We start from the raw sequence: 15,868 nt of genomic DNA on the forward strand, positions 1-15,868 counted from the left end.
TCTTTTTGTTAGTGTCCCTGTCCATGACCTCTGACCTTCATGTCATGCGGCTTGCAGACACGTAACACATACAGTAGTGTAGTGGTGTGTAACCTATTCATCTGCTATTGAGCTGACAATTAATACACACAGCCTGTGACTGAGTTAATCAGCAAACTTTGTCTTTGGCTGAAGTGTCAGGTCCAACTCCAGTTCAAGCAGACTTTCAGCCTAACAGATTCAGATCAGGCCGATCGCAACTAAACGTGGCAGGTTTTAACAGAGCTGAGGAAAATTTGAAGGAGGCTAAACAATGCTGCTTTTGCATCATTGTTAAATGTACAGGAGAGTACTTTATGCTATGTACGATAGTAAGTAAACTTTATTTAGTATAGCACCTTTCACAGACATAGTCACAAAGTGCTTTAGAGAATCAATGTTGTCAAGACAATACAATGAGCAATAAATAAGATAATAAAGAAAGCAGACAGAATGACATCAAACTGTGACGGAAGGTTGAAAAGCCATAACAAACAAATGTGTCTTAAGCTGCTTTTTAAAAGTCTCAGTCGAATCAGCACAGTGCACTTGGGGCGGAAGACTGTTCCAGAGAGATGGAGCCACACGCTCAAAGGCCAAAACCCCTAGTTTTGAGCCTGACACGAGGCACAGCAAGCAGACCCACATCTGAGGATCTGAGGGGTCTGCTGGGGATGTAAGGGTGGAGTAGGTCGGAGATATAAGAGGGTGCTTGATGATGGATTGCTTTGTATGTTAATATGAGGATCTTAAACTGTATTCGGAATTTGATTGGCAGCCAGTGTAAGGAGAATAGGATGGGAGTGATGTGGGATGCTTTACTGGACCTGGTTAACAGTCTTACGGCAGCTTTTTGAATTAATTGTAGATGGTGAAGAGAGGACTTATTGAGGTAATAGCAAGTGTTGGCTAGCAACTAATTTCCCAGCTGCTCAAACAGAAGTTTCAATCCCAGCTAACTAGCCAATCAAAAGGTAAGAAAAACACTCAGAAAACAGTCAAAATATAACACTATTTAAAACAGTTAAACATAGGATCCCAGAGTATGTGGGTAAACAATATCAAATTGAAAAGACAACATCTATGGAATAAAGGATTGTGGAATTATTACCTGAACATCTCTTTGAACCGAACCAGCAACACTTTCTTTCTGTCAGGACAGAGGATTGAGACAACACTTCAGTGCATTAGACATAAAAACTTAGAACCTAGATGTTGCCCCACTGTTATTTGAAATTCAAATTACACCATGAAAGATTGGAAATCAACGCCGACAAATGCAGCATCATTGACAGCCTCCAACAATATCATGGGCAGTTGCTTTACTAATGAGGTTGAGTCCAAGGTGTAGAAAATAGATACTCAAATTACATTTAGCAAAGCCACAACAAGCTTAGCAAAGTCTCCACTGGTTTCTCCTTTCAGTTCCTTTTCCAGGTCCTTCTTATACACTGAAAACAGAGACAGAGAAACAACATGAGAAAAATTTTAGCATACATGAGATTGTGGAGTAAGGGCTTTAAATCTCTCTGTGACTTACATTGTTGGTATACAGCACTGATTTCTTGAAGCTGCTTTCCAGATCGTGTGCACAACATCTCTAGTAGTGTTTCCTCATCAGTGCCTAAACCCTGCACACACACAGGCGCATGCACATTTAATATAATCCAGTAAAATCACAGACATAAAGGACAGAATCAGAAGGTATTCAGGCACACAAGTATAAAAACACTCACTTTTAGCACCACAAAATTAATTTAGGAAAACACTGACTCACCGCCATGGCCTGCTGGAAGCGGTGAGCCTCGTACTGCAGAGGATGCATCAGCAGCTCCAGTAGTATGCTCTCAAGGTCTCCTGCCACAGCTTTCTTGACACCAGTAGCAAGGTCCTAGAGGACAATCACAAAGAAAACCACCCGTATTTTTATACAGTTTCACATGTGGTCTGTGTATTTTTCTCTGTTGAGACCCAATGCATTGAATCAGACAAAAACACCACCATATTCTGGGTTGAGACCTATTTTGAGACTAAATCTAAAAGGAAAATTAATCATAAAATGCAGGAAACAATTAACACTGATTTACATCATATTAAAAGTTACTCCAAACATCCATCCATCCAACACAACAAAAAGGTCAGCACCGGTTCTGGGTTCAAATCCCAATCGTATACTTTCAATGAGAGGTGGGGTTGAAACGTACTCCCCAACCTGTAGTTTGAGCTGTACTTTTGAACTACCATAACATACAGTGATATGAAAATAACAAAAAAGCAAGTATTGCCAAGTGTGAAGGGTAGAACTGCTGCCAAATTTCAGTCAAATTTTTCTGGGTTCAAATCCCAATCGTGGACTGTCAATAAGAGGTGGGATTGAAACGCTTTCCTCACACAGTAGTTTAAGTTGTAGTTGTGTGATGTAAAAGATCAAAATGAGAGATAAAAAGACTTTAAAAAGAAACAGCACTGCCAAGCTGTGGTCTGAAGGTTAGGACTACTGCCCTTTGGTCAAATGGTTCTGGGTTCAAGTCTAGTGCAGTGAAAGAGTAAGGTTGTGGCAAGGACAGATGGATGAGGAAGGAAGAAGGAAAGGACAAAAACAATCAATACAGATGTAGACAGCCACCCCCCCCCTACAAACAATCAACTGTGCATATTTCTCTGCTGTGTATGTTAAACTCTGCTCCATCATAGACTTTACCCCACAGTGTATACTGCATATGCAGAGCTCCTCCCTCTCTAAACAAAGGTGCGTCAACCCCTTTGGAGCAATTTCAGTAATGTTTGATCTGTTAACAGCTGAAACGCTTGGAGTGCAAACACATGGTTGCAACATAGGGTGTTATCATTACAACTCTACATTCTGCTGCATCACTTGGATTGATTCAGGGGATATTTAACATTTGGAGGCTTCAAACTGTTTTATTATTTATCATGATGTTACTAAATGCTGCTTCAGGGTATTTTTCATATTCATGATCAGGTTCTTAAAGTTTACCTTCTGTGTGAGTTCTTCAAAGGTTTGGGCGATCACTTGTCTCTGAGCGCTGTCTCGATTGGTTAGGATCCTCACCAGAGTACCTGCATCTGAGCCAAACACAGTGTTTGTTTTTGAGTTATAACACAACATTGAGTATTTGATAACAGGGCTGGGAATGATTCATGGAAAAAACAACACCACTCTGGCTCCTCAAACCAGCTCATCTACAAGCAGAAGTACCTTTCTTCTCCAGCGCTGCCTTGATCTCGATGGCATCCCGATTAGGATGGAAATTAGAGAAGGGTCGCATCGTTCCAAGGGTGCCCCAACACATCTCCTATATGACAAATATGAATATGGATTTTAGTCAGACCTCAAACTAGTGAAAAGACCCAAAGAGGCAGTGTCATAAATTCTGATAGAATCTGAAGAATTCCTGTCTCCTTTGAACTAAAGTGTAAGACCTGAATGGCTGGCTGTGGAGGGATTGTGAAACAAGTAAAGATGGAAAAGATAGTGTATTTCAGCAGATTATACTTCTGATAAGACTAGAGAGGATGGTGTTGGAAAAGTAGAAGGTTTGAGAGGTAGTTTAAGAGTATCAGGGATATAAAAAATCTGATCATAAATACAGTGCTATCTGGTTAAGTCTCACAAAACACCCATAGGGTTAAATTGAACCCATTAACTCCCAATTAAATGGAGCTTCTGTTACATTAAAATCTAAGTGAATGTCTGTATTGCATCATCCGAGTTGGCCTGAAGTCATCATGCACATTGAAGATTACAGATAGCATAGAAAGGCATGCAGATAAGAAGGGAACACAAGCCAGCAGATTATATTATCTACAAATGTGGCGTCTTGGCAAACAGAGTCAGACTGAAAGAGTAGAGGAAAGACGGGGTGGAGTAGTCTACTTACATACGATCTGAAGTAATCAGGGTCCATGGTTTTGTTTTAACTGTAAGAAAGAATGTGTAAGATATAAGTGCTCAATACACTGAGATAGATTAAAGAAGCATTGCCTAATATGGCGTGTGGGCACAGTAAAAATATAATCCTAACCCTAAATGTGAAGTGAGTGGCAGGATAAAGAAGTTAATACAACTCTGAAGTTAAAATGTGTCGCTTTAATCACAAGATAACAGTTATTCATGAACCTAGCAGCCAGCAGCACAGACTGTATTACTTCAAGTGTTCATCTATAAGTGGTGAAGACACAAAATGTCAAAAACACACCTGACAGAATACCAAAAATGTTGCACATTTCCATACCAGATCTTCAAAAAGCTTTATAATTTATTCTTCTTACCTGTAACAGACTGCTGGACTCAGATGAAGGAAGGTCTGGAGGTGGAGTGGAGCTTTTTACAACCTCTTCTAATCAGCCCTGTATCTGAGCCAGTCCCACCCTTTATTACAACCACACCTGCAGGAGTCCAACAAACCGGCTGTCACTCAAGCAGCTGGCCAATCACTGCCCTAGATCTTCAAAATAACTGGCTTGTAGAATTACTATGACAACCCGCATGTGAGCTACTCACATTCCTTGCAGGTGAAGAATCCAGTCAGTCAGGTTTCTTTACGACTGACCCGAGAAATGACAATGGACGGAAGATCATATGGTTGATTTTGAGAAACATAAATCATTCTGATTATCACCTCAGGATGAAAAGTAAAGAAGAATCACAGTTTGAGGTTGCATCGTCATTGTTTGACAGCTTTTTTAACAAAATGGAGCAAATGATCTTTGTGAGTGAGCTGAGGGGGGAAAGTCTGATTTCAGGAAAGACTGGGCTGCTCCCCCTCATGTATAACCTGACGGTCTATTAAGCAACTAAACCTGAAAATTGGATTGTGTCACGAGAGCTAACAAAAGGCCTTTTCAGTGCCTGCATTTGTGGCTAGCGGTGATAACAATCTGATACTCCAAAACCCTTATCCGCCCTTTTCCCTCAGTCAGGAAAGAGTGACACAGGCAGAGACATCACATTCGCATTCAAATCTAGCAGGCACACAGGAGCAGGAGGAATTAGGGGTTGTCTCCCATCTTAAAAAAATAAAGGGCATACACATTTGGTTATGAAGCGGTTGTTTTCACGATGTTCAGTACTTTCAAAGAGTCCTGAAACCTTTCTGCTTTAAATCTGTCAGATACGAAAATCTCCCAAATGTCTTTTTATGGTAGCATACAGTGCCAGAAAAATATGAGACTGGTATGTTTAGTACAAACACAGGTGATCTACAACAACTGACATCTGATGTCTTATAAAGACAATACAGCCATACAAAGAGAGCTTGGTGCTGACAGTTTGCAGCAGAAGCATTATTAACCGATGAGATTCTGAAAGTTAAACTTCAGCCAAAATATGATGCTAAATAGCAGCTGAGGCAGAGTGCTGTGAAGTAAGATTAAGGTCCACTGAGGCAGGGGTGTATCCAGACATTTTGACTACAAAAACGTATTAAATGCTTTGAATAAATAGTGTTTTTTGTCTCCACTACTAAAATTAAAGCTCTTATAAGGAGTTTTAATCTGGCTATGAAACAGACTGAAATTAAGAATGAGGCCTCTTTCTGACCTGGAAAAACAGCTGTTGGCTAGGAGGCTCAAAGCCCGCCTCTTTACCTCACACTAGCTCAACAGAAGTTAGGTTAAGTTCAGCATTTCCTACATGGCTCCTGCTGATGCGCTTCAAAACAACGATCAGAAAACAGATGGGTGATGTCACGGATACTACGTCCGTTATTTATATTGTTTATGGTTGCAACACAGCCATAGTTCATTTTAACCCCTGACAAGCCAAATAGCCAATTACAGTTAAGGATTTTAAGATTGCATCAGGGCAGCCAATCAGACTTCAATAGGGGCCCATGCCGCCCCTGGCCCCCTTTGGACACACCTCTGATTCAAATAGCAAGAGTGAGAAAAGTTGATGTATGACTTTTGAAGTTATTTGAAGTGTTGTTTGAAGACCAAGACATCAAAGTGTTTGAATCACAGGCTTATTTGTAACCACTCAAAGATGTTAGATGGTGTTTATGCAGAGAGCGAGTTGAAAGCAGTTCTACTGTTTGTTGTTGTGAGACCACTCAAAGCAAACTAATCATCCATTGAAAAGGGAGACATGAAAGAAGCTGCATATGTCACCACTTAAAGTAGTTGAAGTGTTGTTTTTAGAGTAGATGAAAGCAGTTGAAGCCCAAGTTGTTGTGGTAGAAGTACAGATATTAGTTGATGCTGCCATGAGGAGAGAAAACTAATAATTTCTGACCCTAATTGTTAGAAATTCAAAATATGTTGTTAGAATAAAAACAATAATCAGCATTGTTATATTTATATTTTTTATTTAATACTTTAAAACCATCCCCTCTTACATAACCTTTGATATAAAATCTTTAGTATCAAATATTAACAGGTAACACAAATCCATGTAACAACTTAAGAAATAGAGTAACAGGACACACACAGCCCATTTCATAACCACAATGTTTCCCACAAAATTAACACAAGTTCAAATAATACATACAAAATATATTCATTTGCACACTACACTTTCCTTTGGCTTCATTCATCACCTATCTGTGTACAGCATTGGTAGCCATTTGCTGCTAGCTCAAGGAAGTGACCAGAAGACGACTAACTTTTGCCCTGGTGTTAAAAACAACAGAAACACATTGAGGGCTTCTATAGTCAGAAATTTACCCGAGCAGGGAGTCTTAAACAGGGTTATTCTTGATATAATAACCAGAAGTTTGAAGTGAAAGACAAAGCTTCAATCATTGCATAGAAATGACTGCTTCTTTGCTGGGACTATATACAGTAGTTCAGGAGCTCCTTAAAACCACATTTTCTCTTGTTTACAACTAGTGGCTGTAGCGGGTCAGCTTTTCTTCTTTGAGTCCTTTTATGCAGAAAACAATATCTGTCTTCTGGAATTTAAGTAAAGTATTCACAGGACTTTGCAAAGGCGCTGAAATAAGTTACATCATCAAGCGGCAGAAGTTTTATTTAACAAAGTATAATCTTCTGTAAAAAGAGCTAACTGATGGTGAACTGCTGAGAAAGGAAAGTATTTTTTAAATCAAGTTACAGCAGCTCTATCTCCCACTGTTGGCTCGGTCTCTCCTCATTCTCTGGCATGATCACCACATGGTCCTTGTCGTAAGTTTTGCCACCTGAGAAAGAAAGGAAAAGTACTGTATTGAAAAGTTTAAGTCATTATGGTAATAATATAGCATCAAGCTAGGGATGTACCGGGAGCATTGTTCTGCAAAAGTGCGCACTGAAGAGAATGTTAATATTTTATTGTCCAGTGTCCATGTTTTCTTCTCTTACCTTTGACATCCAGCACCAAACCGGGGAACGTCAGGCTGCTGATGAGGCCTCTCATCTTGGCCGTCCAGTTCTGGATGGGCTGTCGAGTCACCGACCACAAAACCACTTTGGCTGCAGGTTCAATGTTACCCATCACCTGGAGGCTCATGAGTGGGGACATCTGTTGAGCACACATGCAGTATGTGGTTAGAAACAAGTCAATATAAACATGGCTAAAAAAAGTTTATAGCGTTATAACCAAGCGTGCCGGATACGGCCCTGGTGGTGAGGCTTTCAGCAGTGTGACTGCCCCCTGGTGGCTGGCTGCAGTATAGGTAAAAAAATCCGTCTCCCCCATTCATTTGAATGGGGGAGCAGTCAAACTTTAAAAAATAAATTCACGTCGTACGAATGTTTCTCACATCCGTATGCTGTGGTTATATGTAGTTAGTATTTGACTGTTTTGTGTCCAAGGCCTCTTTTTTCTGAAAAGTTTATTTTTCGTTAGTTATTAGAGTTTAAAAACGGGGTTTTACTTCCGGGTTTCCTTTGATTCACAGCCGCCTTAGAACGAAACTTCAAAGGGCACACAGCGTCTTGTGACGTTACGCTGTAGGGTTGAGCTTATTACAAAGGCTTCACAGGCTCTGGCTGCACAATGGCTGCGCCCAGGAGAGGGATTTTTTGGCTTCAGAACTGTACAACGGGAAGAGGCGGAGCAACGCTATTTACAATCTATGGTTATAACCCATATGTGATGCATCACCTTGCTCTTAATGAAGCCGTCCTGATAGAACCAGATGTCACTTAGGCCCTCTACTTCAGGAGTCACCACGACTCGTCCTGATTTCAGCTCCTCAACGCCGCCCTGGATGGACAGGAAGTGACCTCTTTCTTTGTTCTTGATTCGGAAAAAGTGTCGCTTCTGCAGGAGGACAAACACCAAAAACCATTGAGTTAATGTTATCAGAGATCACTGAATCACTTTTATATAGACCAAAGGTTTTAGGAAGATGGAACATAGCTGAGTCATGTTTTGGGCACATGGATCAGGGTTTGTTTTTTCACATTCAGTTAGAAAAGTTAAATTTTTTTCAACCTGTCAAGGATTTATCTTGCTATTGTGTCAGTTCTATTCTGTAGAATGTTCTGCAACAGTATGAAACTGGCACTTTTTCACTGTTTCACCAAAATGCATGTGGTATAATGACACTAATTTGCCTCTTTCTATGAGACATTCAAATTCATAACTTTGTTAAATCTCAGACTCCAATCAAATTGTCAGATATAATGTGGAATGTTTCTCATTGAGGGTCTACATAAGGTTTTCACTGCAAGATATGGAGGGTTTTGCCCTTTGTGTCCATTTTTTAAAATACTGACTTAAATATAGGAAAAAAAAATTCTCTTTGATTAATGTAAAAAAATAAAATTGGCCTTTAAACATCAAAAAATGACAATATCCTGGAATTAAAAAAACATACTTTGATGCTTTGTTTTTCATTTCATCGGGCAGTAAAATGTCATGATTGTTGGTTAGGATGCTTCAGTCTGAGTAGATGTTTTGTGCTTATGTTGCAAACATAAAAAAGGCTATATAGGTGATTTGTTTACAAACCTGTCTGACTGGAAACATTGATCCAATTGTCTGCAGTGTGCTAAACTTGGGCCAGTTGGTGATTTCGATCGGTTCCAGGAGGAACTGGCGCCCCCTGTAGTTGCTGTGCTCACAAATCACCCAACTGCAAAAGAAGAGAGAAACAACACGGTGCTTACTACAACTGCTTTCAAATCAGTGCAGATAAACTTGTACTGTACATGGCTGAAGAGGCAACACAAACACCTACCAGCCACTGTTGACTCTGACAGACAGAATGTGGTTGTTGAAGCCTTCCTCCACCATGCTGATGACCTCTGCTTCTGTGGTGATCTCTCTGCCCTCCAGACACTCAAGGCCGAACAGAGAGATGGATGGAACTGAGAATGTCTAGATGAGAAAAGATGGATGACATGAGGTCAGATTTGAAGAAGACAGAGGAAATACTACAGAGCAGTGGGTTTTCTTATAGGAGAGTTGTCTCACCAGTGGTACAGCTTTGAAAGAACGGATAGTGCTGCTGGGCGGACATCCCATGCTAGTGAGGTTGGGGTAGTCTCCTTCAGAAAGGACGTACAAGTTCCCAGATAACTTTATATCCTCGTAGAGCGCCCAACTGAAACAAAGATACATGAATTACTTGTTTTTCATTTGCTGAGCTCCTTCCCTACTACACCATAATCTTATTTCCTACTTTTCAAAGACTTCTACTTCTTTTTTAAACCTTCTCTTAGTATAAAAAGGTTAATGCTTACCTTCCGCCTGACACTCGGCAGGACTTTGTCAGTAATTTTTCTGGCAGTGCTTCCTGGTTGCGATCAAAGACGTGACACTCACCCTGGAAGTCTGGCTCAGAGTAAAGTATTACCTGACAGACAGAGAATGATAAAGGTAAGGGAACAATCTCAACCCTTTATTATTTTGTCTTTTAGCCTTTCAAGCACTGACTGCAAAAGTGCTGTTTGAATTATTCATCCTTTTTTTTTTTTCAGATGTTAGAGTTCAAGTTCTGGCCACCAGTTCTATAATTTAATATTCTTTGTGCAATGCGGTTCACTGCACCAGCTCTTCAATATTCCACTTGCAATATTTGAATGTCAAAAAAGGTCCAAACAGAGACAAGTGTCAGGATAAATGACAAACCCTGAGGCTTTGTCAAAACAAAAAGGGGGGTTTCCCTGCATGGAACAAAATGCAGATGCATTTCCTCAACCACTACTTGCCAAAAAACAGAGGTTAAACTTTTGCACTGCATGCTGTGAGAGACAAGAGGCAGAGTGAAGAAAAGGGGAAACTTAGGGAAATGATGCCTCCATGTGACAGTTTTTAAGTGACATTGTTCCATCTGCAGCCCCCATGGGGATACAAGATGTGTGTGTCTGCTCTAAAACATCCAGCACTACTATTTTCTTTCAGTTTACTCTGACAAAAACTTGTTTTTCTGCACTGATGACGGAAGCCCAGTACGCAAATCCAAATTTTTAAGTCAATAAAACAGCAGACATCACACACAAAAACAGACACAAAGACAGAAGTAAACAAATATTTACACAGGGAATAATTCAACAACAAAACTGCGAGCTAAGACAGTATAGTCACCTGAGCCCTGACCCTGGAACTGTCACTTGGAGCCTGAAAGAAAACGCAAACAAAAACATTACAGACATGTCAACATTACATCCTGCTGATACTTTGTGTTCTACTCTTCACACTCGTCCTCACCAGCAGGATGGGCTGCACTGAGCAGATGCGGTTGTCCTGAGAGCCCCAGTCGGCACAGTTGTTGTAGAAACCCTTCTCTAAGATGTACTGGTGTCCGGAGAAGTCTACATGGGAGTAAGCCACCCATCTGCAGAGGGAGAAAAGCAGACGAATGGTTAATATGTGGTGTGCAATATGAGTAATATCCAAGATACATTTCCATAAGGGGATAAAAAAGTATATCGTATGGTATTAAATAGAGTCATATGTTATATTTTATATTATACGGCATGGTCTGATACCATATTGCATCTTATAATTTTATAATGAATCGAATACAACCGTATCAAATTGTATATTGTATCTATCATTGTATGTATTGTAATATATCTTATTATTTTATTGTACTGTATTGTGTTATTGTATCATATTGCATCATAGTGTATTTTTGTGTACTACTGTATAATATCCAATGGTATCCTATCATATTGTTTCGTGGTGTATCCTTTCATATTGTGTGGTGTTACAATGTGTTATATTGTGTCGTATCATATTGTATCGTTTCGTGTCATGGTGTATCCTATCGTATCGTGTCGTGCTATATTTTTTCATATCGTATAGTTTTGTGTCGTTGTGTATCTTGTCATATCGTGTCCTATCATGTTGTATCTTGACACATTTAATAATATCATATGGTATCCTATCATATCATTTCATGTCGTGGTGTATCCTATCCTATCGTGTCCTATCATGTCATATTATGCCAAATTGTACAATATCATATGGTTTCCTGTCATATTGTTTCATGTTGTGGTTTATCCTGTCATATCGGGGTGTGTCATATTTTGTCATATCATATCATTTTGTGTCGTTGGGTATCCTATCGTATTTTGTCCTATTCAAGGGGGGTGAATTTTTTTCTAATGCGGCAACTTTTAAGATATTGAAATTACTAGTCTTCCAAATGAGAGGCACAGCTGCCTGCGGGAATGCTGTAGCTGTTGGCTAGGAGGCTCAAACTCTGCCTCTTTACTTCACACTGGCTTGACAGCAGCAATATGGCTCCCGCCAACGATTGGCCTCAAAACAGCGCTTCAGAAACAGATGGGTGACGTCACGGATACTACGTCCATATTTTATACAGTCTATGGTCCTATCGTGTCATATCATGTCACATTGCATAATATTGTATGCTATCCTATCATATTGTTTCATGTCAGGGTTTATCCTATCATATCATTCCGTGTCATATTTTGTCACATTGTATTGTTTCATGTCCTGTCATGTTGTACTGCGGTGTTATATCTTTAAACCATTTGGATTAGTCATTCAATGATAGAAGTAAACATAGTATTGGTGTACTTACGCCCCGCTCAGCACGTGGATGGAGCGTGTGGAGGTTTTGTATTCAAACATTTCCACGTCAGTGATGGCCTCCGTCACCTCGAAGCTGTTCCCCTCTGGCAAGCCTTCTTGGTCTTCTTCTGGCTGTTCAAACATCACCATTAAAGGCTCCACCAGATCCTGCAGGGGTGCAAATACACAAGTTAACTCATATCAAACACATCAAAGCCTCTCTTGGTGAAACTTCAGGAACATGTATTTTTCAGCAAAGTGACTCTTCGGATGGGTTAAATTTAACACAGATGGAAGGAGAAACAATCATGTCTATTTGATTTACTGGATTTGATAACAAGTGAACTTAGATAATGCCAGTTATCTTAGGAAAGAGTTGTATGTCAAGTTTGTTATTTGTATCTCTGTATACATGCTTGTGACTGGTGTCTGATCATCTGTTTGCAGCTGTGTATGGATGTTAGCTTTACTGTGTACCAAAGAGATCTATAACTGTGATTTCATGAGTTGCTATATCCTGAAATGTACCTGTGCCAGCCAATATCAGTATCACAAAGAACGTATTATCAGAGAGCACAGTCACTTTGTAGATATGAGGTATGACTCTATGATCACTATATTTTGGCCTGGACCACTCAATCTTGCACCGCCTGCAGCTGGTACAAAATACTGCTGCCCGTCTCCTCACTGGCAAATGCAAGCGTGAGCACATATCCCCTGTCCTAGCTTCGCTGCACTGGCTCCCGGTTGCTCTTAGAATAGATTTTAAAATGTTTCTCCAATATCATGTCCCTCCCAGGACATTGAGATCATCTGGTCAGTTGCTATTGGTCACTCCCAAAACGAGGCTTAAAACTAGAGGTGAGTGAGCCTTTGTGGCAGCTACCCCTCAGCTCTGGAACAAGCTGCCCCAACATATCGGCTCTGCAGGATCAATTGAGGTTTTTAAATCCTCTCTTAATCAAGGTTGAGTGAACATCTGGCACAATCCTAATTAAATTTTAATTAATTTTATTCTGTCTTATTTTATTATATATTTGCACTGTGTTAACGTATTTTAGTGTTGTATTTCAGGATTGTATTGTTTGCTTTGTTTGTCACTTGTGCTGTTTTTGATCTGTACAGCACTTTGGTCAACCACGGTTGTTTTAAACGTGTTCTATAAATAAAATTTGAGTTGAGTTGAGTTGATGCTGTGGGAGATCAAACTGGGTCACCAGAGCAACAGAAGTAAAAAGTTCAAACAGCTAGAAAAAGGGAAGTTTGGTGTTTGATTGTGCAGGCAAAATATTTGTTAGAACTCCAACATGTGTATTTTTATTATCCTGCTGTAATGTTGTTATTTGGACCAATGTGTGCATGGATTTATATTTAACAGATATTGTTCCATTAGCTGAAGGTCTGACTGAATATCAAGAGCAAAATTAAGCCACCAAACTCCCCTGATAACCTTGTATTTCAAGGTGGCACCACACTAATAATTATTTAAGAACAGTTAATCTGCAGTTTGTAATGTTACTCATTAACAAATACTAACTGCAGTGAAATATTCTTTAAAACTCACCGCCCGTATGACTCGGACTGATCGCAGCTCACAATCACAGGCACCCCAAACCCTCCAGTCCTGGTACTCCCCCTCCTCCAGCAGGTACTGGTGGCCTCTGTAGCCCTCCTTCTCGTAGCCCACCCATCTGCACAAACAGTGACACACACACACACACAGGGTTAACAGGTGCACACAAATCTGATCACACTCCGACTATTCTGCCCCCTAAATAACGCTGCCGTCCTACTTTACAATATTCTTTTCACTGCACTCACATTCCTCCGTGTACTTTGAGGGAGCCAACGTTGTACATAAAGGCCTTCTGTTGCCGGTCCACTCTGGTCATGAAGTCTCTCGTGTTGGTGGTTATGGTCCTCGTTTTCCCCGTGAAGTACGCCTTTTCGTAGATCACAATCTGGAGAGCAAGGAGCATCGTTTGAAATCAGGGCACATTTGAGAAGTGTTGTTTCTATCACAGCTATCGGAGATGTGATTTAAGGACTTAATTAGTGTATCAAGCACTTTCTCACCTTAGGCTCATTCATATTTTCCACTCTGGGCTCCCCCTGTGATAGAAAACACATTTAACTATCTGCACACAATAAACAGAGCCGAGGTTGTTAACAGGTCTGTAAGTGCCACTTACTACTTTGAGCGGATGCAGTGACCCCACATAGGGGCTCTCTACCCCCCAGGCTGCAGGGTTAGAATACCCTCCGACCTCAAGGACCCGGGGTACGCCCTGGAAGAAGGGGTGTGCGTAAACAAGCCACCTGAGTAGAAGACAAAGCATAATGAGAAACAGATTGAAAGAGGTTATAGTAGATTATAGAAAGTTTTCAGTATAGTTGATTAAAAAACTCACAGTCCAGCTTGAATGATGATAGAGTTAGCCTTGATGGGGAAGCCAAAGATCCTGGCATCATCAGACGTGTCTCTGAAAATGACCTTCTTCCCTTCTGCATTCTCCTCTGGGAACAGACTGATCTCTGGGACGCTGTAGTCCTGAGGGAGGACAGAGAGCAGCCGTTAATGTCTCATTATGGAGGGAATAAGAGGTCGTAAAGTGATAATGGAGCCATGACGGGACTTATAAAACGTCTGCAGAGTGAACTTAAGTGACTTAAAGACGAGGACAAAAGGATCTTCTTCACCCCAAATGTGAAAGAGCGGATTGAAACTCGCTTTTAAAGCTCACATTAACATAACTAGAATTTATTTTCTGCCTTTAAATGTTTCAGAAATTAAGAACTACATTTCTAAAAGTTGCTAGCAACTTAAAGGAACAAGTTAGACCAAGCTAACTTTAACATTTATTTAACTGTATGTAAGTATGTGGCATTTTGCACTTATGCTTGACCAGAGCAACAGGTGCTAGTGCCTGCTTTTGACACTAGATGGTGCTACTGAGCTAAAGCCCACACCCAGTTCAACATACCTCTGAGACCCAGTCAGTCATAAACCAGATGCTAATGCTGCTAGATGCTTCAAATAATATGTATTCAAACACTGTCTCATCAGGTCTGATCACATCAGATTTCAGTTAGTGTGAAGTCTAAACTGAACTTACTCTGACAGCTCTTCTGAGAGATCCAATGATGAACCTCCTCTGTGGTTTGGTCTCTGTCTGCACATCACTTGTTTCTCCGTTGGGCTCTCCGTTCTGCTTCTCTCCATTTGGCTCTCCGTTCTGTTTCTCGCCCTGCTGCTGCCCGTTCTGCTGCTGCCCATTCTGCTGCTGCCCATTCTGCTGCTGCCCGTTCTGCAGCTGCTCCTCTGGAGGGCCGAAGGGGTAGGAGAGCTCGATGTCGCCCTCGTCCAGAGCAATCTTCTCTCCTTTGAAGTTTGGCTTCTCATACAGAACCCATCTGACAAAACAGGACAGACAGAGTGTGAATATATGAAGATATGACACATTCTCTGAAAACTCGCTGTAAGCAATTATTCTTGATGTTGCATCTCACTGCTTCTTCATTATTCATTCTGATTTCTGTCTAAAAAAGCTCGGAAACGAGTGTCTCATTGCTGTTCTCAGCGATGAGTCTGCTTGATCTGTCATTCACACAGTCGCTGCTGTAAATCAAGATTTACAAGCGAGAAGGGGAGATGATAATTTGATTTTGACATATTAAATATAACAGAGTTCAACTTTTTTGAGAAGAAGCAGCCTCTTCCCCTCAAATCAGAAAAATAGTTTACATTGAAGTGCAAAATAACACACCAATATTCAATTTTACACACCCAGGGGTCTAGATTAGGTATAAGAAGTGGATGCAGCATCTGGTTTTAAAAGTTTAAAAAGTCCCTTAATCTTGCATTCTTTCCAACAGCTAGACCTTACAGATGATAAA

General features: G+C 40.5%; 2 protein-coding genes across 2 annotated transcripts in view; both read right to left on the bottom strand.

The window, feature by feature from the left end:
- Positions 1-623: 623 nt before the first annotated feature.
- Positions 624-4,261, bottom strand: zgc:101785 (uncharacterized protein LOC450032 homolog). The gene is made up of 9 exons (XM_034705364.1): positions 4,239-4,261; positions 3,921-3,960; positions 3,239-3,335; positions 3,017-3,105; positions 1,796-1,909; positions 1,559-1,649; positions 1,390-1,469; positions 1,130-1,168; positions 624-635 (listed from the first exon to the last, which is right to left on the bottom strand). The coding sequence occupies exons 2-9, from the start codon at positions 3,945-3,947 to the stop codon at positions 624-626; spliced, it is 549 nt and encodes a 182-aa protein (XP_034561255.1). The 5' UTR covers positions 3,948-3,960; positions 4,239-4,261.
- A 2,080-nt stretch (positions 4,262-6,341) lies between these two features.
- The window catches only part of crybg2 (crystallin beta-gamma domain containing 2), a 56,671-nt gene continuing 47,144 nt past the window's right edge, over positions 6,342-15,868 (bottom strand). Inside the window, exons 9-24 of the mRNA XM_034704353.1 lie at positions 15,088-15,385; positions 14,383-14,522; positions 14,164-14,290; positions 14,048-14,083; positions 13,793-13,932; positions 13,536-13,662; positions 11,982-12,139; positions 10,637-10,763; positions 10,514-10,546; positions 9,670-9,782; positions 9,401-9,530; positions 9,165-9,304; positions 8,936-9,059; positions 8,084-8,242; positions 7,339-7,498; positions 6,342-7,178 (exon numbers count right to left, since the gene is read on the bottom strand). Of these exons, the coding sequence (XP_034560244.1) occupies positions 7,090-7,178; positions 7,339-7,498; positions 8,084-8,242; positions 8,936-9,059; positions 9,165-9,304; positions 9,401-9,530; positions 9,670-9,782; positions 10,514-10,546; positions 10,637-10,763; positions 11,982-12,139; positions 13,536-13,662; positions 13,793-13,932; positions 14,048-14,083; positions 14,164-14,290; positions 14,383-14,522; positions 15,088-15,385 (2,101 nt within the window). The 3' untranslated portion in view covers positions 6,342-7,089. The remainder of the gene's footprint in view (positions 7,179-7,338; positions 7,499-8,083; positions 8,243-8,935; positions 9,060-9,164; positions 9,305-9,400; positions 9,531-9,669; positions 9,783-10,513; positions 10,547-10,636; positions 10,764-11,981; positions 12,140-13,535; positions 13,663-13,792; positions 13,933-14,047; positions 14,084-14,163; positions 14,291-14,382; positions 14,523-15,087; positions 15,386-15,868) is intronic.

The sequence above is a fragment of the Notolabrus celidotus genome, chromosome 16 (assembly GCF_009762535.1).
Source record: "Notolabrus celidotus isolate fNotCel1 chromosome 16, fNotCel1.pri, whole genome shotgun sequence".
Classification (NCBI taxonomy): Eukaryota; Metazoa; Chordata; class Actinopteri; order Labriformes; family Labridae; genus Notolabrus; species Notolabrus celidotus.

Coding starts and splice junctions, on each gene's coding strand:
- zgc:101785 (XM_034705364.1), bottom strand. CDS start 3,947: ATGGACCCTGATTACTTCAGATCGTAT. Junction 3,106..3,238: donor GGCAGCGCTGGAGAAGAAAG/GTACTTCTGCTT, acceptor TGTTTGGCTCAG/ATGCAGGTACTCTGGTGAGG. Junction 1,910..3,016: donor TTGAAGAACTCACACAGAAG/GTAAACTTTAAG, acceptor ATTGTCCTCTAG/GACCTTGCTACTGGTGTCAA.